This window comes from Symphodus melops (genome assembly GCF_947650265.1).
Source record: "Symphodus melops genome assembly, chromosome: 2".
Lineage (NCBI taxonomy): Eukaryota > Metazoa > Chordata > Actinopteri > Labriformes > Labridae > Symphodus > Symphodus melops.
The window spans coordinates 2,508,197-2,532,626 of NC_136692.1; the positions used below are offsets into that span (position 1 = coordinate 2,508,197).

Sequence of the window (24,430 nt, forward strand, 5' to 3'; positions counted from 1 at the left end):
GTCTCTGGACTCTGATGTGTCTCGGTTAGTGTGGTCTTGACTAAAACGCATGACACAACTCAAGTAACAAACTGGTTTCAGTGTCGGCTTTAGTGTGAACATTGAACTCCTCACTGATACAGTGTTAGTGCAACAGACCACAGCTCTTTGAGTTAGATAGATAGATAGATAGATAGATAGATAGATAGATAGATAGATAGATAGATACTTTATTGATCCCGAGGGAAATTCAAGGCATCCAGTAGCAGTATACAGACAGGCAGGACACAAGACATTAGTTACAATACACACCCGCTGTCCCAAAGTACCCAACTATTGAGGAGCAGATTAGCATTAAGTGTTGAAGACAATAGAGTGAAACTTGACCTAGTTAGGGTGATCATGTCAACCCTTACAGATGTAGCATAACACAACAGTAGGATGAAACCAGACATGATTAGACTTACTTACTTACTTACTTACTATGATTAGGGTGATTATCATTAAAGTGACCAGTGCTCAGTAAGGTGACTATCAATATGCATTAAAGTGTCCAACTGGGGGCTGACTCTGAGGTCAGCAGTGCAGATGAGGAGTGAGAAAAAAAAAGTGAAAAATGAGTCCAGGGTTCACCGTGTGCTTCTTCCCTGCCGTGACAGTGAAGTGTTGTACAGTCTTAACGTGTTGTACAGAGTTAGCTCCAAAAGTGCTAAAACGTGCTGCTCTCCCTGCAGAACGCCGGGGTGCTGTTCAGGATCAGAGTGGTGGGGGGATCAGCAGCGTACAGCTACCTCTCTCCGCAGGACAGCCGGCCACTCTACCATCCAGCTGTCGACAGGTAGGACACACAACAGATCAAAACAGACTGGACTGATTTTGTTTTTATGGCTCATGACATGAATGCAACCGTTCCTGCAGAACGTGGCCTTGACGTTGGCAAAGGAAAAACAGGGGAGTGCTAATTAATCCTTACATAGAAACAACATCTTATAGCGTTTATTCAATGGCCCTGCCACGTCGATGAAGCTCTGCTGGAGACACGCACGCAGCCTCCAATTAAGGCTTTAACTGAAGGGAGACAGGTTTCAAATGGTTTGGACAAAGAAGCTCGAGCTCCTTTCAAAATAAGAGGATTACAGGGAACAGGGGAAGAAAGAAGGTGTGAAGATCCATCCTTAGCCGGGAGAAAAAAACAACAAAATAAAAGGAAATCAATGAAGTGGAAGAATGAACAGAGCAGGAGCTTAGCTAATATCTCCTCTGTTGTTTCATTCAGCTGCACTAAAGGTCAGAGTGTCTATAGAGAGTTTGTTTTCATTCAGGATATGTACCCCCCTCATCATGTCTCACCAGGGCTCCTGTGTGAATCCACGTAGGGCCTCAAATCTGATTCAATGTGACTTATGCTGTTCATGCTGTCATTCTTGTTGCAGTGTGAACGCAGCCTAACTAGTGTAGGTAAAGCCATGATGACTTTGGGAATCCTGAAGCAAGAAAAGCCTTTTCTTGCTCCAGGAAAAAAACCTCATTATTTTTTTTTCAGAGACAGGACAGTAGATTGAGTCAGAAATCAGGAGAGAGAGAGAGATAGTGTGTGTGGTGCGGCAAGACAAACGGGAAAGGAGCCAGTGGTCGGACTTGAATCCAGGCTACAGTGTTAATAAATGGGGAGCGTGCACAAACTGCGAGGCGAGCCTTCAGCTTAAAGAAATACCAGCAGAGAAGGAAGAGCTCAGCTGTATGTAGAAGTGATGGGTTGAATAATATAAATGTCCCTAAAGCTGAATCTATCAACAGACTGGATAATATTCACGCAGCATATCACGGCCGTGGTTCTGATCTAACAGACAACACTGAGACTCTGTGCAGGCTGAAAGATAGACAATTTAATGTTCAGTGTGGAGCCATTATATACAGCACAACAGATGTCACAAATTCCTTCCCACTTTAGACATTTCTATACATGTTATGAAGAATCACGTGACCTTTACTCTTTAAATGTCAAACCTCTATTTGAGGAACACTTCATCATTGTACTGTCAACTGAGGCCATACATTATACTTTTATGATACCTCATATAACGTGTTTCTCTTCAAATATGGTAATATCTTCTCAGAATAAATCGTAGTTTGCTAACAGCAAAATCATCTCTACAAGATGCAACCAAACTGAATGTATTCACAGAAATTCGTACTATCAAGAAGTCAGGTAGGAATATGTATAAAAATACTCTTCAGATGAAGCATTTATACATCCACCCATCACTCACAGCGGGGTCACACCTACGGGCAATCAGGAGTCACCAGTTGACCAAGCGAGCATGTCTTTGGAGTGAGGGGCATTTATTTATACACATCATCTGCACACCAACAAGTTCCTATTTGAAAGGTTCATGCAGTGAGGACGAGCATGTCGGCTCCAAACGTCACTGAAGTCAATCCTTCAAACAGGTTTTTGATTTAGCATTTATACACATTATAATATCTTTTAAGATACATGTGGTTTACATACATCATGGTTAGTTTAGTTAGAGGTTTTGACCGGTTCATGTGGGGAACATGCTCACAGCCGACAGTACTGAAACAACATGAGTTTTCCAGACGGAGTAGAAGCTCAGTCAGTATTTTTGGCACGCTGGAGATCCTCCGGCTGCTTTCACTCCAGATTCAGAAGCTTGTGGAAACCAAAGAGGATTACATTTTGAAGTAGCTCTACAAACATCCAGCAAAGAAAATACCTCTGCCCTCAGCTTTAAGGTGTTGTTAAATCGACTCTGCCTTCAATCCGTCCTGTCTGGGAGATAAATACTAATGACTTTTTTTTAATGACGCTTGTGAGATCAAAGCGGTGAACTTAATCCCTGTAATGTGATGCGTGCAGCGTGCCTCACTCTGTAGACTCCTGCAGCTACAAGACGTTGTGGCGGTAAGGCTGCAGATGTTTGGAGAGAGGGCAGTTCTCACCGCAGACGATAAAATCTACGTTTAGAACGTAATCAGACTTTTAGTTTTTTTCTTCCTTTTCTTGCTGAACTTCAGGGCGCTGAAGTTCTGCGGCGCAGGAGGACCCCCGCATGTGAAGCTCGTCCTCGAATGGGAGCCTAAGACGAAAGAGTGGTGAGAAGATGTTCGATACTTTTCATGCCTTTTTGATGACACGTGTTCAAAACGTGTGGTTTTCAAAATGGGGGGGGGGGGGGACATTGACACTTGGAGCAAAGACAATTTACTAATATTATTCCACCTCAAATTCTGATATGTAAAGAGGCGCCGCTCGTCGACAGGCAGCTGCTTGGGGCTCCGGGTCAGTAACTTTAAATCACAGCATTTCCTCAAAACGTTCACATTTTGCAATGACAGTAGGAGACATCCCTAACCGGGCCCCATCTGACAGCACTCACTCACAGTGCCCTGCTAAGCGTCTGTGAATGTAATAATGGACACTGGCTGGAGGGGCCCCCAATGAATGTTTGCCTATAGGGCCTCAACAGACCCAAGGAGCGCCCCTGGATGTGTCTGTTCGGATGTTATTTCTGCATATCCACGTTTCTGGAAAATCTTTAAATATTGTCAAATCACAAAGAACTACATACTGAGTGTAGAGGGGAAAAGGAGGTAGAAACTTGATGGGGGTCCGAGTGTGTCTTTAGTTTACAATGTGTGATTTTCATGAAATGAACTGTTTTGCAATCGTGTGTGTGTGTGTGTGTGTTCAGTCTGTTCGGCAGCATCCAGGAGGAGGTGGTGAAGGATGCAGAGAGTGTGAGGAACCAGCAGCAGCAGCATCTGCAGCAGCACAGCTGTACGCTGGACGAATGCTTCCAGCTGTATACCAAAGAAGAGCAGGTGAGACCCTCGGCAGCACGGAGAACATCTTCTGTTGAGCCTTTTTTTAACGGGTCCTTGGTGAGCTGCACGAACATTTCATAAACCATCAGAAAGTCCTGATGGGGCTTAGCAGTCATCCGTCACGTGCACAGCGAGCTCCTCTGATGCTTCAAACTTTCAGCTTGAAGAGTTCACGTACACATCGAGCGTTGTGAAGAAAAAACTTCATCCACACCTAACCGCAGAAGTGCTTTTTTAAAGCATATTCATGACTCATGAGAAATTGCCGTCAACATGCAAACGCTTAAAACAGACAATTCACAAATCTTCACCTTGGTCGGAGGTTTTTGAAAGCTTCGTTTTTGTTGCCGTAAATCTGCATTTTCTCGTGGATGAGAGGCCAAAACGTAGAAAAATATCTTTGTTTTGTGAGATACCCGGCTACATGTGGGCGGGGCCTAAGGCTGCCTTAATGTGACAAAACGACAGTATGGTCACATATAGGACTGGAGGTTTCTGGACGTGGCGTCTGTGGAGGAGGTCGGAGAGGGCATGCAGGGGTTTACATGTGAGGAGGAGGATTCTGGGTCTAACTGAGCCAGTGGAGATGGATGAAGGTTTGGGGGTGATGTGCTGCCGGGGGCCAAGCGTGGATCAGGACCCTGGATGTGGAGTGTTGGAGCCGGTCTCGGACTCTGCTGGTTACCCCAGACAGGACTCCCTTACAGAGGAACAGACGGGACATGATGAAGACGTGGAGTTGAGAGATTTGTTTTCTGTAAGCACACAGGACGTTTCAGGTGACCTCACTTCAGCACCGTGCTGCTTCAGCGTTTTGATTGGACCATAATCCTCTTATTCAAGTCCTTTGTTTGGGCAAATTATTCAGTGCCGCGCTGAGCCATGCTGTCGCTGAGCACATGAAATAATTGCTTGCTTGCTGATTTGAACAAGTGTGTAATTAACTTCTTTTGAATACATGGAAAAACAAGCAAAAGACCAACAATTAAAAAGAGGAAGAAGAGGAGAGTCAGCTGTCGACATGTGGGCCGGTTCAGTTTGTTTAACATTTAATCGAGTTTCCACCGTCAAAAGTTGGTAAGGGTACCAAAGTAACTGATCCGTACTGTTTCTTGGTTCCCTTCTGCTGATCCGACCTGAACGGTTGGAGCTGGACACACAAAAAGGATCTTCACTTTCCGTAGTAATCCGTTTTTTGCGACTATTGTCAGTGCGTAGCTCCGCCCCATGGACGACCTCCGACCTGAATAGAATCCTTGATTCTTCTTCTTCTTCTTCTTCTTCTTCTTCTTCTTCTTCTTCTTCTTCTTCTTCTTCTTCTTCTTCTTCTTCTTCTTCTTCTTCTTCTTCTTCTTCTTCTTCTTCTTCTCTTCTTCTTCTTCTTCTTCTTCTTCTTCTTCTTCTTCTTCTTCTTCTTCTTCTTCTTCTTCTTCTTCTTCTTCTTCTTCTTCTTCTTCTTCTTCTTCTTCTTCTTCTTCTTCTTCTTCTTCTTCTTCTTCTTCTTCTTCTTCTTCTTCTTCTTCTTCTTCTTCTTCTTCTTCTTCTTCTTCTTCTTCTTCTTCTTCTTCTTCTTCTTCTTCTTCTTCTTCTTCTTCTTCTTCTCTTCTTCTTCTTCTTCTTCTTCTTCTTCTTCTTCTTCTTCTTCTTCTTCTTCTTCTTCTTCTTCTTCTTCTTCTTCTTCTTCTTTCTTCTTCTTCCTTCTCCTTCTCCTTCTCCTCCTCCTCCTCCTCCTCCCTCCTCCTCCTTCTTCTTCTCCTCCTCCTCCTCCTCCTCCTCCTCCTCCTCCACTCTGCTGCGCTGTGATTTAGTGATGTGGAGGGGAACAGTTGGCTGTGGAGACAGGGAAACAGGGCTGTTGAGTAAAGGATGCTTATTTATTCCAAACATGTGAGTGAGTCAGTTAGGGGGAGAAAAGATGAGCTGCACCTCAGGTAAGTGTTCAAACAGGAGGAGGACGTCTTCGCACCATGAAGTTTTGTTGTGAGCTCGATTTCCCATCCACATGTACGACGAGCGACAGGAAGGAGCCAGTGGAGTTGAAGAGCGGTGTAATTAGCAGCCTTTGTGAAACAGTGAGCGCTCACCTGCTGTGTGTCCTTTGTAGCCTGTGAGCCGAGGTGTAAACAAAGCAGCTCTAATGAAGCAGCTGTGCTTCACTTAGTGTGAATTCATTTTTGAGAGTCACTGTTTTGTTTCTCAGCTCGAAGGATTTTGGCTAAACGTGCATGCAGATGTTCACGGAGATAAATCAGTCAGAGGCTGAATGTCATTAAGGTGAACTGGGATCTGCCTGCTTTCACTTCCCACAATAACAACCGGAGTCACTCCGAATGGATCCAACACCTTCAGTTCCCTCTACCTGCTCCACCTCGAGGGCAAAGCTTATCATGCTGAGGTCACGCCCAAACAGCCGTCCTGCCTCACACACTGTGCTCTTACTCTGCCTCTGAGTGTGGAGACAGTCGAGGCGCTCTCATGACGTGGCGGTTTTGTCAACTTTTTATTTATTTTATTTTTATTTAACCTTTATTATTTATAGGAAACAAATCCAATTGAGATTAAAAACCTCTTTTTCAAGGGAGTCCTGGCCAAGAGGCAGCAAACATTACACAGTCAGACTCACAACATACAGACAATTAACAGAAATTAAAATGATAAAAGACAATGAGTAATAAAACATTTTTAAAAACAGTTACAAGTAAAGGAGAGTGTCTCAAATTCTCTCAGCTTGGATTTAAAAGCATTTAAAGAAATCAGTTCAGTTATTTTCCAGTCTTTTTGTAGCATGCAGAGTTCAAGTTTATTAACTTTGCAGATTTGAAAGATGTGATGTGAGTTACGGCGTTTGAATCAAAGCTTCCTCCCTGACTGCAGCTGAAAAGGCTCATTGATCCGAGTATGGACGCAGATGTCAGATGTGCCCACAGAGATTTTCTCTATTCACTTGTGAATTTAGGATCAATGAGGATAATGTCAGTTTATTTAAATACACAGATGGTCGAGCCCTTGTTTTGCTTGTTAGAGAAAAACGATGCTTCTGGTGAAGCTGCGTAGTCTTATCTACATAAAGGCCCCGGGGACGCGGCGCCACACCAGCCGAGCTGGAAATTAATGTCACGAAGGCAAAAACGATCCATTTATCTGCACTGAATAAACAGCCAACTTGTTAAAACTGTGGAAGATTTGAAATACTGCGGCACAATTTTGGACCGCCGGCTTTTCTGAAAATACAGAGTGCATCTTCAAGAAGTGCCCACAGAGACTTTATCTCCTGCCTTGATGTCAAGTCAGCACATTTTAAAGTCGGTGTGTCCGAACTCGCCACCTTCCTTCCTTGTATTGTCACTTGAGCTGTAGATTAAAGACTCTCGTCTGAGATTGTGTCAACAGCAGGCAAACGAGGCAAACTGTCTACTGATGGGACGAAGAAGAGAGCGGGGAGCAGATAACTCTCCATCCTCTCGTCTACCAGTCTGAGCCTCTGAGCTCTAGGGGGCGCTACAGACTCCCTCTGGCATCTGAACATGTCTTTAGGAAACATCCTTAAATCTTACAACATGAATCTTTTAATTCGTGAGCCGAGCTTCTATGTTGTCTGTGTTATTGACCGCCTGGATCTTTTTATACTAGTTTATGTATCTGGAGCGTCATTAAAGATTTATTCTATTCAATATTACCCTTTGCATGTGAGTTGAGACTATAATGGAGGTCTTTTTGACTCCTTTGCAAAGGGTTAGCAGATGCACAAGCAGTGCAATTCTTCTGTCAACAAACCCTGATGGCTCAATACTGTTCAGACTACAGATGTACTATAAAAACAAAACCAGAACAAGCGAGAAGGACTTGATGCTGTTATCCTCCACCAGGCGGCTGAGATGTTTCATCTCGTCTTTGAACATTGGCCTCATTAGTGAACGTAACATAAATAATTAACAAACGTTGGGATACTTTCAGACATACCGAATAGGAATGGCCTCTTGTCTCAGCAGGAGAAACCTCGTCCAGCATGAAGTCCAGGGCTTGAGGGCTCGTATCTGAACTATCCAAAAGCCCACTGGCCAGGGGGGGTCTGCACGCTTACTGGCTCACTGGACATCAATTGACTATTTCTCTATATATCAGACCATTGAAGTATTGTGTGAAACTTTGCACAAGCTAAAACAAAACTAAATCGGTCAAAAAGACACAAAAGGCATGCAAAGGGTTAAACGCACTCCAAACTGCATTGCGAAGCAAACAGCATCTCTGCACGCAGCTGCTGTATGCTAGTATTTAAATGAGCCATAATTGATTCATTTGGAGGGGGGGGGGGGGGTGTCCCATTTGTTTCTCTTTGCAAAAAGATCTGATTCACAAAAGACACGTGGCTGAGAGTTGGCGGAAACTGCGCCATAGTCTGTACATATACGGGACGTCACACCCAGCTGTTTGACATTATTACCATTTCTGCACAATCTGGGGTTAAAGCATTGTGTGGCTGGCAGCATGACAAATCAGATCCTGTGCATACATGCACAGCAGTATTACAAGTGTTTCATTTTGCACAAGTTGTCATTGACTTCATCAAGGGAGGTTAGCTTTCTTTTCAGTGTTGAAACTTAGCTAGCTAGGATAGCTTCTCTCCACATCCAGAAGCAAAACAAGAGCAAACTGCACAGTGCTGGACAACGCTGTGCGCATGTTTGTGCTTGAATATCACCAGTGTAATATTCAGTGAATTAGGCCTTCAAGCAGTGAACATAGCTAAGTGATAACACCACTCGCCCAGACTTTTAAAACACCTCTGAAAAGTTGACTACTGAAATGTTTCCTGTGGCATGTTTCTACTTTGTCATCCGATTCAAGTACAACAGTCGTTTCAGCTCGATCAACAAGAGGTGAAATCTCTGAAATATAGTCATTACACTGAAGGAGAAAGAACACAGTGTTTATCACACTGATTTCTGTCGACATATTTTTTTACCACGATGTCTCTCTGTTAATAACACGGCACGCAATTCACCGAGGAAAAACCTGTCTGCCAATATCAATCTCCAATATGTGGTGTTTTCTCTTATCACACACAAACAATTCTTCCCACACAACGGGGCAGACCTTAGCAATAGATAGGATTGAAACTTTCAGCTCAAGTTGTTTCTTTGCAGAGTCGATCTTTTCTCTGCCTGAGGCTTATTCAAGGCAAACAAAAAGATTACATTCTCCCAACTTATGATACCTTCCTTCTAACCACTGGCGTCTGGATTGGTATCCAGTTCTTGTAGGGGCATCATTGCAGAAAACTTTATTTTGTTAGGAAAATATCTTGATCATTATTTTGTGAATAAAAGTTTTGATTTCACACCAGGTCATGTTATACATCTTTTTAGCCTCCATTGGCTCTGTGTTAAAAGTAGAGTCTGCAGCAAATGTTACTGCAGCGTCCAAACAACATACAAAGTGGCCCCTCCTCCTGGGCTCACTGCAGGATTCAGTGCGTATGGTACATTCTGTAGCTACGCTACAAGCTAACCATCGGTGTTTGGCACCTGCCTGTCCAACAGCAAGCAGGCCAACTCCACGTCTGCAGGGGAGAGTCAAACCAAGGTTCATCCTCGTTTTGGGAATAGCTTTATCCTCATGGAGTTTCGCCTCATATTCATATCTTCTTTCCTTTGCTGCTACTTCAAAGTCCATCATATTTTGCTGGTTTGAATTGCATCTCATTGCTGTAAAGTATTCACTCCTGAAATGACCTTTGTGCTGTCATTGGCTGATGGAAGCGCGCCAGCTCCCTGCCCAATCACATCCTGAGTCAACCAAAACAAAGCAAAACATGAAAATCCATGCACAAGGACAGGATCTCTGCAGACGGTCCATTTTTCTACATTTCAGTCCAAACTTCTTTGAAGAGAAGACTTATTTGGACGGCAGTTGCTCAGGCTGTAGGGACTTGGGTTTGGAAAGGGAGGGTTGCTGGTTCAAGTCCCGATGCAGACCATGATATGGAAGTTGATCTGGTAGCACTTCTGTGTCGCAGCCCTACTCTGACCTCTCTCCACTAACGCAGGTCTTGTTTGTGCATGTGAGAAGTGTGTTAATAATTCAGAATGGAAAACCAGAATGTCCCTCAGAGATTAATAAAATATAAAAAATGAATAATATCTTTTCTGCCCACTTTTAAAAATAAGGAATTATTCCTGTTTTGTGCAATCTGTGTTGAAACTGCTCTTTGTATTTTTGCTGCTTCTGCGTCTGTAAACACATCAGACACATGTCTCCACCTCAAACAGCCCAAAAATAAAGAGCTGATAGAATCTGAAGAAACTCCACCATACATAACTGATTTGATTAAATCTTACAGACAGTAAATATGCAGATTCAAACATTTCATTGGATAGGAGGCTTCAAAGAGCGGACAGTTTTGTTTGATTTTTAAGTGAAGAAGAAGTGTCAGCTTGAACATCAGACTTTTACCTGGAACTATTAAATAGCTTTTAAATAGCAGGTTGAAGTTGAAAGGCAGGAAAAATAAACGAAAGTAGCATTTAAATGCTGATTTGAAACCTTCCTGGTGTAATTACATCTCAGTGTAGACACACAGATCAGTTTTTTTGGTGCTTTTCTCTTCAAGTGTAAGTCCTGACATTATAATTAAACTCTCATTTCTTTTCGTGCTTCAGTGTTGAGCTCTACAATCAAAAACCTAAAAAAACAACAACACTGAAGTGAACACTTTAGAACTGGAGCGTAGTTTGCCTGAGATTTGCAGCACTCAGTACTTTAGCCAAGCTGCAACCTCGGTGTTTAAAAAGTCAAGGGAGATAATGGGCTCCTTTTAAACCCTGCCTGTAACCATAGCAACAGTCGATGTTGGGATTTTACCATGACTGGCAGTAACACAAGGTGGAGACTAAATGTAATTGACAATTACTTCATGCAGAAGTTTCCTGATCCTTTGCACACTTGTGGTGTCAGACAGTGAACCGGTCTCCTGTATCAGACCCACACTTTACTCACACTTTCCCCCCCTGCATGAGCAGCGAGCCGGGGTCTTTAATATGTCCGACACGCTCAGCTGCAACTTGCAACATAATCCTCTGGATTCCTCTAGCTTCAGTGAGAAGCTTCTACGTCCTTAAAGCGAGCAGAAATAAGCAGTCACAGAAATACTACTTCACTCAGAATCCATGGAAAGAGACAGTATTCACACCGCGAAGAAAATGTTAAAGCCCTCAGGTGTAAAACAGAGCGGCAAGTTTAGTTTAAAAGCCCGTTTAAAGGTGATCCTCTTCCTCACGGGAAGGGCCAGATTACTAATGCCTTCCCTCATATTAAGACGATCTATAAAGTGTCACCTTTCAGAATTTAGATTTTTATCTTATAAGTTGACCAAAGTCAAAATTTCCAATACAATATTTGTGCTTTTAAAGAATCGTATAATCACAGTTAGATTAATGACACAAAAGGGCCAGAGGCTTAAAACCCCCCCAAAGATACTGGAAATACTGGCTGTTGCGCTGTTATAATGTAATCACCACAATTAGTTTCGACTTGTGCGATATTATCAAAATGTAATATCCTGTTATCTTGACCCCCAGCTCGCCCCGGATGATGCCTGGAAGTGTCCACACTGTAAGCAGCTGCAGCAGGGCATGGTGAAGATGAGCCTGTGGACGCTGCCTGACATCCTCATTCTACACCTCAAGCGCTTTCGACAGGTAAGTGATTCATAAACTCCGTTGTTTTGTCTCTTCATGCTGTTATCAGCACTTTTTAATTAAGAGCAATAAAATGAAAATTAACAGACTTAACTGTCTTCACCTCTACAGAGCATTTTCGTCACTGTGTGGTGCAAACATATTTAAAAGTTAGTTGTTATAGTGAACTAATTTGCCAGCAAGAGTTTGTAAGAATTTGGTGTGCACATCTTGGAGATTTTCCCATCATGACATCACAAAGGGCAGTAGCCCCTCCCCCAGGTGGGTGACACTCCCACAGCTAGGTGTTTGTTCTGCCCTCTGAGTCTGCCTTCTCACCGTAAACAATAGGACATGGAGCCAGAAAGCAGCGAGTACACCCGAGCCCTTCCAGAGAGGGGGCGTGGTCAGACACAGCTCATTTACATATTTAAAGCTACAGACACAGAAACAGCCTGTTCTGAGCAGGGCTGGAATAGAGGGGTTTATAGACATGATCAAATACAGGATCAGAGAGGATTTACAACAACACACTTCACACACATGTTGAAGAGGAGCTCTGAGACTTATTAAAACTGGTTGAGAAGGAGGTGAAGATGTGTCCTTTAATGCCAGAGAAGAAAACTGCAGAGTCGGAGGTTGTAACAGCTTAAAATCTTTTGCAATTAGTCCAATGCATTGCAGCGTACAGAGTTCGTCCCTTCGCTGAATAATATAATTTGGCTCTCTGCACACCTGGCATGCTACGGCTCATGATAGCACAGCATCCTGCGGCTCTGCTCCCTCAAAAGTTTTTCTGCCTCACAAAAAACAGGTTTTTATGCAGGATACTGAATCCATTAAACATGCTCAGAGCCAGACGCAGAGGAAAATGTCATTCATCACAAAGCTCCGCCCCCGCTAATCAGTCAGAAAGTTTGTAGAGCGTGCGTGGGTTGCACAATCTCATCACTTCTTTTCCATCTGCTTTCTTTTCATCACGGCTGGACAATACAGCAATCACCATATTGGCAGATACCTTTCATCTGTGGGTTCATGATTTTTATCCATCATGCCGCGTAAGATCGAGATGGAGCAAACAATAATTCCTTTATGCCCCTCACAACCTTCATTTCATTCTGAAGATGGCGGAATATTAATAATTGGCTATAAATAGAGATAGATATGTGACTGCAACTGTGCATGTCTGTAATAAAAAAACAAACAAAGATTCAACAAGCCATGTTTTATGACATTAAAAAAAGACTGTTATTTGCTTTATCTTAAAGGAGCAGTGTTCTGCATGGGTCTGTAAAGCTTTCTGCGTTCTAACCTCTCTCCATGTTTCAAAAGCATCTCCAACATTGATCCTAGTTTGAGCAGCTTTCTGCTGCTGGAGCTTATTAGAAACATGCAGAGGCTTTTTAGCTCGGGTACAATCACTTCTATCTGAAGCAGTTCCACTGCCCGCTTCCATCGCTGCAGCACCTGTTCACCTGATAACTGCTCTCATATCTGGCAAACCCAGGGGCGTCCAAAACGGCCTTCAAAGCCCCGCCTACAAGGTCAACCTTTTGTAGGATTTGATTGGATGGTGAGAGGAAAGGTTGAAGACGTTTGCTGGAGTTGTACTTGTTGAGAGGCTTCCTGTGTGCAGTCTCATGTTTCCTCTCAAACTCGTCAGTAATGCAGACGTATTCATCTTTTTCCATCAAAATGAATTACTGCATCTGGTAGACAATACCATGTCATTTTGCTTCACAGAGAGGAACTCTTTGTGAAGGCCTGAGGTTAGAGTGATGATGGTGTCTCGTCGTGGCTGATTGGAGGTCTCACAGCCGCTGATTTTGGGTCGGCTCACTTTGATTTAATGACACATGAAAGTGCTCGTAACAATATGTTGGCTGATTGTTGGATCAGCTGATGCTCCGTGCTAACATGACCTTGTTGTAAACATCACTGTTGTGTTGTTGAACTGAGACTCACCACCAGCGGAAGAAACAGCGCCCCCTCTGGGGATGTAATAAAACAAGAAATTATGGATTTTATTTTGCATACTTGAATTTCCTTCGGGATCAATAAAGTATCTATCTATCTATCTATCTATCTATCTATCTATCTATATGTGGAAGTGTGAATTTCACTTTGCCTTTAATCTGACCTCCGGTGTTTAAAACTAAAGCAGATCAGGAAATGCAAAAAAACCCCACTTTAAATGCCAGCCTCGTTCATCTCTTTCGTCCTTGTGCAAAGAAATGTAGGTGCTGCGAAAGCATAATCATGATCACAATTTAATTTTTAATTAAACCTTAAGAAGACAGCAGACTGTTGGAGCAATAGATAGAAGACTGTGAGTGGGGTGTATCTAGAAAATGACATGACTCTACGTCCTCTCACAGAAGTGCATCAGTAGAAACGCTCCGATCGTGAACGTATGAAGGAAAGTTCTTCGACACGTGCAGGAGAAAACAAAACAACAAAAGCAACCAGAAAACACCAGCATAAGAAGGCAACCTGCAGACGACACACAGCAGCATCAGAGCCTGAACAATACAACTCATAATAACTCAGGCGACACAGGCAGCACACCTGAAGAAAGCAATAAAGAGAAAAAAAAAAGTGAGAATAACAATCCTGACCACTGCTCTGTCGGGTTCGATAGAAACGTCCAAAACAAAATAAAATCTGTCTCTACCCTCCTGCTTCCTCCTCTGAGGTTAAGACGTAATACACACATTTTAATCAGGGCTCGAGATCCTTTATGTCTTCATGCATTATTTAAGACCTGCGTCGACATGGAGCCTCGCTGACTCAGCGTGGATCAACCCACTGCAAAGCTTTTTAACGAGTCCTGTGACCTCGGACACTTCGGATAAGGGCGTTTAACAGTCAACTGTTTATCCCCCCCGTCGCTACACTTTTACCGGTAACAGGTTTGTCTCCTCCCGGAGCTGTGTGAGCACGTGCACACTCCCACTCAGTGTTGCAGTGTTTTTTTTTTACCTGCGGTGCATCAGACAAGCATGGGTTCCATCCAAAAACTAAAAATTAAAAAGCCCATCACAGTGCAGCATCAGACAGCAGGATGCTGCTGCTGCACCTTTTCCTCGCAATTCTACCAGGTCGCACATTCAGACAGAGAGACAGAGATCAATGTCTCACAAGTTACATGTTTTTTTTGGGTTTTTTTCTGCTGCTTGAGACTGTAATCACAGCTCTGAGCATGTGAAATATGGTTTTATTCGGATGTATTGCTTAATGCATGTAGATAGGAGCCCTTTATGTGTGGTCCTTGTAAACAGTGATTTAAATGAAAGAACTTTTAGACGTGTAAACATGGCTGCTGTTTGCATGTTGCCAGCATTTCTTCTCGACGTGAGACATTTTGTGACAGCAAGAGGAAGAGCGCGTAAAAATTCAGCCGTTCTTTCTTTCTTTGTTCAGGGTCCAAATGGAAGTCGAATCCCTGTCAGGTCTTACTGGAACACCTGGAGAGAAATGTGGAATCTTTAATGATATTAGTAACACCCAAGCTTTTCCCACTGTGACAAGCCGAAATGCCTGCTGTGAAAAAAAGAGGATTTTTGGAAGCACAAACAACGGAGCCTTTTTTTTTTCTCTGTGTCACACAGCGTCACATTCAGGCTCATTCTCTCAGCTGAGCTTCAAAACAGCGGCGACTCATCAGCGGCGTCCACACGTCGCCATGACAGCTCCTGCCCTGTGGCTCCTTTACGCTTACACATTTCTCCTCCACATTCCTACTTTTATTGTCCTGCTAAAAATCCACGTTTGTCCAGCTGTAGCTGTCATCCTTATTCTTATATATATATTATATATATATATATTCTTATATTTAGTTTAAAATGCAGAATGCATTAATTCCCCTTAGAGACTCATCAGAGACGTTCCCGCTCTCTTCATTATAGACACTGATTTCCCACTCAGTTAAATGTGAACATTAATTAAAGACTAAAAGGAGGAAAACACACAATAGAGCTAATTTATTTAGAATAGTCTGCCGGTCGATGTGATTTGGATTGCTGAGTTGGGCTAACGTTAGCAATGCTAGCACTAGCATTCTGGTCCTTGCGAGAGGGTGTAAGCTCGTGTGTGTTTCTTTCACTAAATGAAATTCACTTTTTTGCTCCTCAAACGGTACTTCGGTCAGTTTTCTTTTTTTCTGGTTTAGCATCATTGTTTGTTGTGTTTTTATTAAGTCAAGTCAAAGTGTGTGAGCTCACCGCCTCCGGCTTTGTTCTGCTTAACTCAGCCGGGTTCAGACAAAGAGACGCTCCAGCTTCTACTGGACAGTCTGATCACATCGGGCTCTGTCACAAGTCGTGAGATTATTTCACAAGTTTGTCTGGCTGGCACCTTCCTCACAGACTTCTGTCTTTTTACACCTTGATATATTTGATATATAATGCAGGGGAAAGGATTTTTGCTCCAGCTCGACTCTCCCTCCAACCTTTGCTTGATTAGCACCTTCCTGCTTCTCCTAACTGCACGTGGCACAAGCCCAGGTTGGCTTGGCTAGTAATCACTACCAGGTACTATATGCTCCCCCCACCAGGCCCGGCCTGACCGTCCACACGACTGTTGTTTCTCTCAGTCTTTGTAGTACACTTCAGTCAGTTACTCTTTCAGAGCCTGTGCCAAGGGCAGGGGTGTTTTTTTTTGTGTGTGCAATGAAAATGCAACCAATTTGCATTCACACTCTCTGAGGTTATTTGGGTACACACACACCTAAACCCCATAGTGCTGCTGAACTTCTCTTTAGAAAGTCTGAGCCACTCTCCCCACACCGGTCAGAGTTGATTTAACGCTCTTGAATTTGAACTTCAGTAAAAGCAAAAAATCCTGTTGTGACATTACTAATGGTGTTCAGCTCAAACACCCTGAAAGCTTCCCACTGGTCGGCGTCTCGTCAGACAGTTTGGCACTTCACCGGTTTGTCTTTGATGCGGTATTATTTCAAAAAAACAGATTTTTGATCACTATCAGTTGTCGTCCACTTTGTCAGAATACTTGTCAGCTTCAGCTTTTGTACAAAAAAGGTTTTAAACACAGACTGTTCATCAATAGACAGCATCATTCAGCTTCTTCCAGCTGAACAGGATGAAGCCAAAATACTGCACATTGAAGGGCGCAATAAGAATCAGCTGCAGCCGTTTCCTCATCCAAAACTTATTTTAAACTAAACCAATTAAAAGGCAGGAGTCAGGTGCAGTCCACGCTGGATGTTGGTTTGAAGCAGACTCTCACAGTGTGAAACAAACACCTCATTTACTCTCACTTACTGGTTTAGGAAATTATTTAATAATAATAATAATAAATTTTATCTGTAAAGCACTTTGCATTTTTTTAATCTCAAAGTGCTGCGGAGTTTAAAAGGATGAACGAGTCGTTAAAAACACATAAAACATCTAAAAAAAGCCTTTTTTTAAAAGCAGCTGCAGTCTGTGGAGACAAACCTAAAATACCTAAAATACTGCTGACTCATGGTTGTCTGGTCTGCTGCTCTGATCCACTCACGTTGCATGACTTGCTCTTTTAGAGTTAAAACAAAAGGTAGTTCTCGTCAACAATCGTTTTATTTATCAATGTCAAACCCACCCAAATGTTGTGCTGTTGTTACATGAACTGTTTTTAAGACGAAGAATTTGTGGGAACAGGTCGGCGAGCGGAGGAACAAGCTGTCGACGCTGGTGCGTTTCCCCCTCACTGGTTTGGACATGGCCCCCAACGTGGTGAAGAGGAGCCAGAGTCTGAGGAACGTGAACTCAGGAGCCTGGCCGCCCTCGTGGAAGCAGGCGTCAAGCCAACACCAGCAGCAGCCTGCAGACATGAGCCTCCCCCACGACTACCTGTACGACCTGTACGCCGTGTGCAACCATCACGGAGGCATGCACGGAGGACATTACACAGGTTTGTTCTCATGAGACTCGCTTAAACAGCTTGTTTCCTGCAGCGTTGACACACGGGCTCACGTTGAACGCAGGTAAGGCTGCTGTCTGGCTTTAACATTGAAGCTCACCCTGAACATTTAGGGACATTTTTTCGGAGTGTGTGGAAACACTAACCGAGAGTGCTCGACACATTTCCCCCACCACACTCTGTCGCTCTGTTTGTTAACGAACCGTCTGCTGGATGAAATGAAATGTAAGACTCTTTCTCGTCCTTCTGTATATCACATCCTTGCAGACACCCTGGCGAGCTGAGAGGACGAGCGGCTGACGCACACGTCTTTGTTTGCAGAACACGTGAAAGCTTTGTGAACTCCAGCAGCTTTATGTTTTCTGTATAGCTGCGACCTTTCTTTACGTTTTAAATGAATTAAATGCAAAGAAAAGGTGACAGAAATGCTTTCAGTCATGACCACACATCGGAGCTGGAGCTGAATATTATTCCATATCCAAAACACTCTAGAAATGTCATGACCTCCACTGCCTCTCCCATCCCCCAGTGTATCCACCCCAAAAATCCTCATCCTTACCTGCAGAGCCCTTAACAACCTGGCTCCCCACCTGCAGGTCCAACCTTCAGTCCTGGGGGGTCAGGGTCTTCTCCCCTCTTCCACATGGCCTCCCATCCTGCTCCCGTTATGGGGATCGGCAGTAGCCCAGTCTGTAGTGGGTTTAGGTTGGGAACCAGAGGGTCGCCGGTTCAAGTCTGGAAACTGGTTTGGTAGCTGGAGAGGTGCCAGTCCACTTCCTGAGCGCTGCCGAGGTGCCCCTGAGCAAGGCAGCGAACCCTGAAACTGCTCTGGAGCACTCGCTGTGGTCAGCCCCCCTCGCTCTGAGACCTCTCCATTAATGCATGTCACCAGGATCCTGTTTGTGCATGAGTGTGTGTCTCGGCCTGTGTGTGTGTGTGTGTGTGTGTGTGTGTGTTTATCAGACAGAGTGTAAACTGAATTTCCCCTCGTGGGATTAATAGAGTTTAAATTATTATTATTATGTTACCTCTCTGTCGTATTGGCCTCGTGTTTTGTTGTTTTCTGTCAAAGCGTCCTTGATTATTTAGAAATCTAATTTATTACTGTTTATGTTGTTAAAGGAAATAGAAAAAGGCTTTTTATCAAAAAATGAGTATTTCATTTTTCTCCCGCCCTGTGACCTGCTCGTCCGCGCAGCAGCACCGAGAAATCAAACATCACACAAAGAGAAATGTGTCTTCACTTGACCCTCACGTTCGCTCGCTCTTTATTAATCAGTGCAAAGCAGCCGTGTGTGGCCAGGCGCCGTGTCTTTGTTTGACGTGGCTTTGATGGTGTCATGAGCTCAAATAAAGCGTCCGGCCTCGACACCCACGTCCAGCGTGCGAGGTTTTAAAGCCTTCGGACTGCAGCTGCAAACGTTTCTTTAATAATGAAAAAAGATCGATGTGAGTTTTGATGTTTTTATACATTTGACTAATAATTGATTTGAGTATAAAGTAAATCCTAACCTGGGGCGTGTCCAGGCTTTTCTGATTTGGGGGCAGGGGGGCCAGCATGGAGGAGGGGCCTGAACCCAGAACGTCCACCAGATACTGGTGCATCGTGGTTCTGCTCTGTACGGATAGCTTGAGACAAAGACGCTCCTGCTGTAATCAAACAGAATCATTCGCGACAGTGTGAGACGATGAGACGTCAGCGATGTAACAACGTATGAAACCCTCGCACGTGTACAGTCATCGTTCTGAACCGCATGTTTTAATCTGGTTTCACTGTCGGACTTCCCGTCCCGCTCCGGTTTTATCTTCGGCGTCTTTTCGAAGCCTGTAGAGAGAACGGCTGACCCGCGCGATGCAGGCGGAGGAAGAGGTATCATATGTGAAAAAAAAAATTCTAAATACCGTCGAGCCGGACTTAAAGTGATCCTTCCTCTGTGTGGAAAAGTGTTCCAACGTGTTCAGCTTCCTTCGCTCATTGTTGTCGTCGTGGTCTCGCACACAGCTTACTGTCGGAACTCGGTGGACGGACTGTGGTACAGCTACGACGACAGCAGCGTGGACCTGGTGCCCGAGGAGGAAGTGTGCACCAGAGGAGCCTACATCCTGTTCTACCAGAGACGTAACATCATTCCTCCGTGGTCAGCCAGCTGCTCCGTCAGAGGTAAGTCTGCTGCAGATATTGAACCCAACCATCACAACACACATCCGAATAATCATCATAATTAAATGTGGGGGTTTTAAAGGCCGGCGTATGAATCTTAAATTTCTGGTAAAAGTAACGTGTAGATGAGCGAACCTGTGTGAGACTCCAGAGGGCTCATTATGTTGTACGATCGAAGCTCCTGGAACATAACGAGTTCCTCATCCATCTTTCTGAACAAATACACAGTCTATCTGTTTTTCATGATATCGCCATGGTTACGGAGGAGCAGCTGCAGTGGATGGGCTGGGCAGTGTGTCGCTATCCGTGCCCATTTTTTTTATTTTTATTTTTTTCAAAGAAATATTTTCTTTTGTGCTTAAGTTGCTAAATTATATTGCTTATTATATCTCAGGATATTAATTTTTTTATATACATTTTTTTTTTTACCAGGAAAGAGATTCATTCATTGAGATTAAATCAGCTGCTCAAAGGCACGGCGAGCTCCGCTGAGGGGGAAAAAAAACGAAAAAAAAAAACACACCTGAAAGTTTTGCCACAGCGTTGGACTTTAAAGATAACTTCACATTTCTGCTTCTGCAAGTTTCAAACACCAACAATAAAATCATTCTCGCCCACGCTTACAAAAACCTGCTGATTGTACATGAAAGAAGGTGTTGAATTGGAAGAACAGAATTCTCGCAGTGATTGAGTTTCTTTTATTTTTCTTTCACCGGCGCACCAGATTTCAATTTGCAGGCTTTTAATAAGAAGAAAACACATTGCCTGGTTTTAGCATGGAGGGTGTAAAAAACCCTCCGTGGGGCTCCGGTGGAGTAATGTTTGATGCGTGCGCTCCACGTGCCGAGGCTGTCGTCCCCGGGTTTGAGTCCAACCTGTTGGCTCTCTTTCCCACGCTCTCTGTCTTTCCCTCATTTCTGACTCAATCCACTGTGACTCTCTCTCTCTCTCTCTACAATAAACAATAAACAATAAGTCGCAGACGTCCTCCTACTCTTCCCTCTGTCACCGTTCACTGAGGGTGAGTCCTGATCTCTGGGCTGGTCTCTGATGTGCAGACGTAGACTCGATGCCTTGCATGTGTTGTATTCTGATGTCAATGTAGAAGAGGTAATGGAGCTCAGTCCTGGAGCAGTGTGAGTGCAGGCCAGAGGGGGAATGAGGATGGGGGGCGGGGGGACAATCTTGATCCGTCCTGAGTGCTCTGCATCGGAGCATTTTAAAACCGTTTCCCTCCATCCACAAAGGTTTGTGTGTAAGTGTGCTCAGAAAGTTCAATAACATTGACTGTACTAAAATGGACGTCAGAATACCTGACCTGAAGTGAAGCCTTAAAGGTCCCCCGGGTTTCGGATCCAGCCTGTGACGTCTTTCCCACATGTCGCCCCCTCACTCTCTCTCTTTCTCATTTCCAACTTTATCTCCTGTCATGTCTCCAAAATGAAGACACAAAGAGTCCAAAAAATACATCTTTAAAATCTTATTACAGAAGTTGTAATATGATTTCCTTTAATGTACGAAGGAAGAAAACAAATTCTGCTTCAGCTATTTGAGCTTCAGTCCATATTTAAATGTTTGTTCCATGACTGCATGAGTGATAGAGGATTGGAATACCTGCGATGGCGTCACGCAGTGCAGATCAGGGGAACACAGGTCAGCGGACTGAATCTGGATCGAGGATATTTAATACAGGGATGCAGTCGTCGGATTTCTGCCATGTGAAGGTGGGGAAGAAATAATGAGTGGATGTGTTTGGGGACTTGGCCAGGTGACAGGACTGCTGAGCAGACGGAGGCAGAAAATGAGCCAATATGAATCAGAATCAGGAAACACACAGGAAGTCTTCGAGGTCGTGTCCTCGATGACTTCCTGTGTGTTTCCTGCAGCAGTGTGGGACTTACAGAGTTTACACAATCATACAAAGTGTTCAACTGAGTAATTAAATCTGAACTTTTTTTGCTTGGACACTTCAGTCTGTTTGTTTGCAGGAGTTTGACGGTCATCGTTTACAAAGCACTTTGTTATTTCCCCAAAGTGAAATATATTTTCTCCAGGGATGACACATGACTCGGCATTTGACGGGAGTTGAAATTGCGGGTTTAAAATATAGATGAGGCGCTGCGATTTTGAGGTGAAAAAAAAAAAAAAAAAAGAAGAAGAGGAGAGCTTGCCAGACCTCTCTTCGCCCGTTCTGTGCTTGAGGCCAAAAGCTGGAGGCTACACTGGCATATTGAAAAGTTCAGAAATACAAGTTGGCAGTTAAGTTGCATGAAAACGTCATTTTTGTTTTCACTTGTCCATTTCTTTTCAAACCCATCCTGATCCCCCCCCCCCCGTTTTGCTCTTTGTCACTCACAGGATCCACAAGCTCATCGATGTCAGACCACTGGCTGATCCGGCTCACGGGGGACAGCAAAAGAGGCAGTCTCGTCTCTCGCTCTTCAACCACGTGTCCGTCTTCCTTACCTGACTCGCCTGAGTCTCCAGTCTTCCTTGACGACGGTGCAAAAGAGGAAAAAGGTAAGAGGTCACTCCCGCCCATTGTTGAATCAGTTTAATATCTCCTTTCAGTTATTTTTTAAGCATTTTCCCTCTCCTTAATTGCTAGGGGGTTTTGAGACCAGGCCACTTGTCAGAGGTCTTCAGGGACGCAGCGTCAGCATGAGAGCACCCAGCAAAACCAAGGACACCCTGAGCAAAATGCTTCCCATGCGCTGGTCCTTTGGTTCAAAAGACAAACGGAAACCTAACCCAGTGCCTCTAACGGTCCAAGATCCGGCACCTGTGGAGCTGGTGCAGTACTTGGAATCTGGCAGGCGGCCGAAGTGCACGAAGGATCCAATCACCACGTTGATGGGTGAACCGCGCAGCGCAAAGGAATCCACCGACGGCCGGGGCACAACCAGTGCACGGTCTCCCAGTATTGGGGGCATGAGTTGCGTGGCGAAGGCCGAAGATGAGCCGCCCCCTGAATCTCCTCAGGTCCCAGAGGGCCAGAGGAGGTCATCGGATAAGACGGCCAGCTTGAGACGCAGCAAAGGCAGCCACTCAAGAGAAGACGGTACCACACATATTAGCGGCAGCGCTAGCAGCAACACCCTCACCAGGAGAAAGGATGCCCGGAAGCAGAGCGCCTCCAAAGCCTCCGAGGACCACGAGAACAGGAAGAGTTCTAGTGCTGGTGTGAAGCCCAGCTACAGCACCCCAGTCCTCAACGATGGGACCCTTAGAAGGCAAAAAGGTGACAGGGCTGATCGGGAACCCCACGATTCATATGAAGGAAACCCTAAGACCAAGAAGGGAGAGGTCCCCAAGAGTTTGCCCCACGAGGGACTGCTGTCATTCCTCAAAGGTAACTTCCTGAAGAAGGATAGAGACTCGAGGAAGGCCAAGGAGGACGATTCACGCAGAGATGGAGTTGAAGAAGTAGGCCGAAGCAGAACCCTCCCGAGACCGTCTCTGTCCAACGGAGCTGCAGGGCGAGTCACCGGGGTCGAAGGAGCCAAGTCGAATGGATCCGGCCGTTTGAGTGACGATCTGGCAAACGGGAAATTGCACGGGCGAACCTCGACGGACATCAAGCGCTCGCAGAGCTCGTCCAACATCCCCAACAAGGCGGAGCAGAGCGTGCGAAGGACGGCGTCTTTGCATCGCAACGGGATGTCGACCAACCCGGCGCCGTCACGCAGCCTCACAGCAGACAAGCCATCTTATGGAACCCTGCAGAGGACTCGATACAGCACAACCTCGCTGGGACGCAAAAAAAAAGTCCCAGAGTCAAGCTTCTGACAACAAGCTGATTTTAATAAATCCACACACACAAACACTCGAAGCCTTTTAGCTATCGTATCGTGAATGACGTCCGGTCACTGAGATCAAAGCAATAGAGCGCCACTCACAGCGGGATGCCTTCTTTTGTTCGCAGAAAATTAGATAGCGAGAGCCTTCTTGCGCCAAGGAGTAAAAATGACAAGTCCTTTACTTCTGAAACATAGAGAGCAAGATGACGCGTGACCTTTCATCAAAGATAAAAAGAGTAATTTTTATTCAGTTTTTTTTTTTAAATGACAAGTGCCTGAACAACTAATATGCAGTCTAGACCAATGAGTTTGTCTGTCGAGTGGTGGACGCAAGAAAACCAAACTCACAAACGCACATGTACAAGAAAAATGACCCACGTTTGTGTCTTATGATTGTAGCGTGAGTGACAGAATCCCAACGCTTGTTTCCTCACAATCAGAATGTAATGATTTTACGGTGGGCTGACCATCCGTTGTAATCCATCTTGAATCATTTGCTTTATTGAACGTACATAAAGCTGTGATTTGTACCCACTCACTCTGGCTGCCCTTGTTGTTTATTGGGATTTTAAAGGTACAGTGGAAATAATGCTAACGTGCTAATCAGTGATTATCTGCAGAATTGTTTTCCTGCTTCTAAAACTCTGATTGGCTCAAACAATGAAATCCCGACTCTGTGAGCTGACGGTGGTAAAGGCAGACTTGTAGGACTGGGGGGGTGGCCAATTGGGGGTACGGTCAGTAGTGATTCTAGACTCCATAAGGACCCCAGCTAAAAATTCCTTGGGGGGGCCCCCTCCAACCAACGTGTCTCGATGCAGACTCCTCTTCCTCTTTCCCAAACTTTGCTTTCCACAGAAATAATGCATGGGACACTTAGCAGGGCAACGACACTGAGTGCGCTCAGGTTTCCTTCTGCCATTGCAAAATGTTCCATCTTGAGCCACCGCTTTGGTTGGCTTAGGGGGGCCCCCTACTGGTCTAGGGCCCACAGCAGTTGCCTGTCTCTGCAGCGCTCCTGGGTACTGGATGATACAGGGTGACCC

At 44.6% G+C, this 24,430-nt stretch overlaps 1 protein-coding gene across 1 annotated transcript in view; it reads left to right on the top strand.

Annotated features, from left to right (window-relative positions):
- The window catches only part of usp43a (ubiquitin specific peptidase 43a), a gene marked incomplete at its 5' end in the record, with an annotated part of 81,178 nt that extends 57,256 nt beyond the window's left edge, over positions 1-23,922 (top strand). Inside the window, 8 exons of the mRNA XM_079337611.1 lie at positions 714-817; positions 3,019-3,096; positions 3,696-3,825; positions 11,406-11,525; positions 17,162-17,414; positions 19,426-19,584; positions 21,943-22,104; positions 22,193-23,922. Coding sequence (XP_079193737.1) covers positions 714-817; positions 3,019-3,096; positions 3,696-3,825; positions 11,406-11,525; positions 17,162-17,414; positions 19,426-19,584; positions 21,943-22,104; positions 22,193-23,373 — 2,187 coding nt within the window. The 3' untranslated portion in view covers positions 23,374-23,922. The remainder of the gene's footprint in view (positions 1-713; positions 818-3,018; positions 3,097-3,695; positions 3,826-11,405; positions 11,526-17,161; positions 17,415-19,425; positions 19,585-21,942; positions 22,105-22,192) is intronic.
- Between the last annotated feature and the right edge of the window lie 508 nt (positions 23,923-24,430).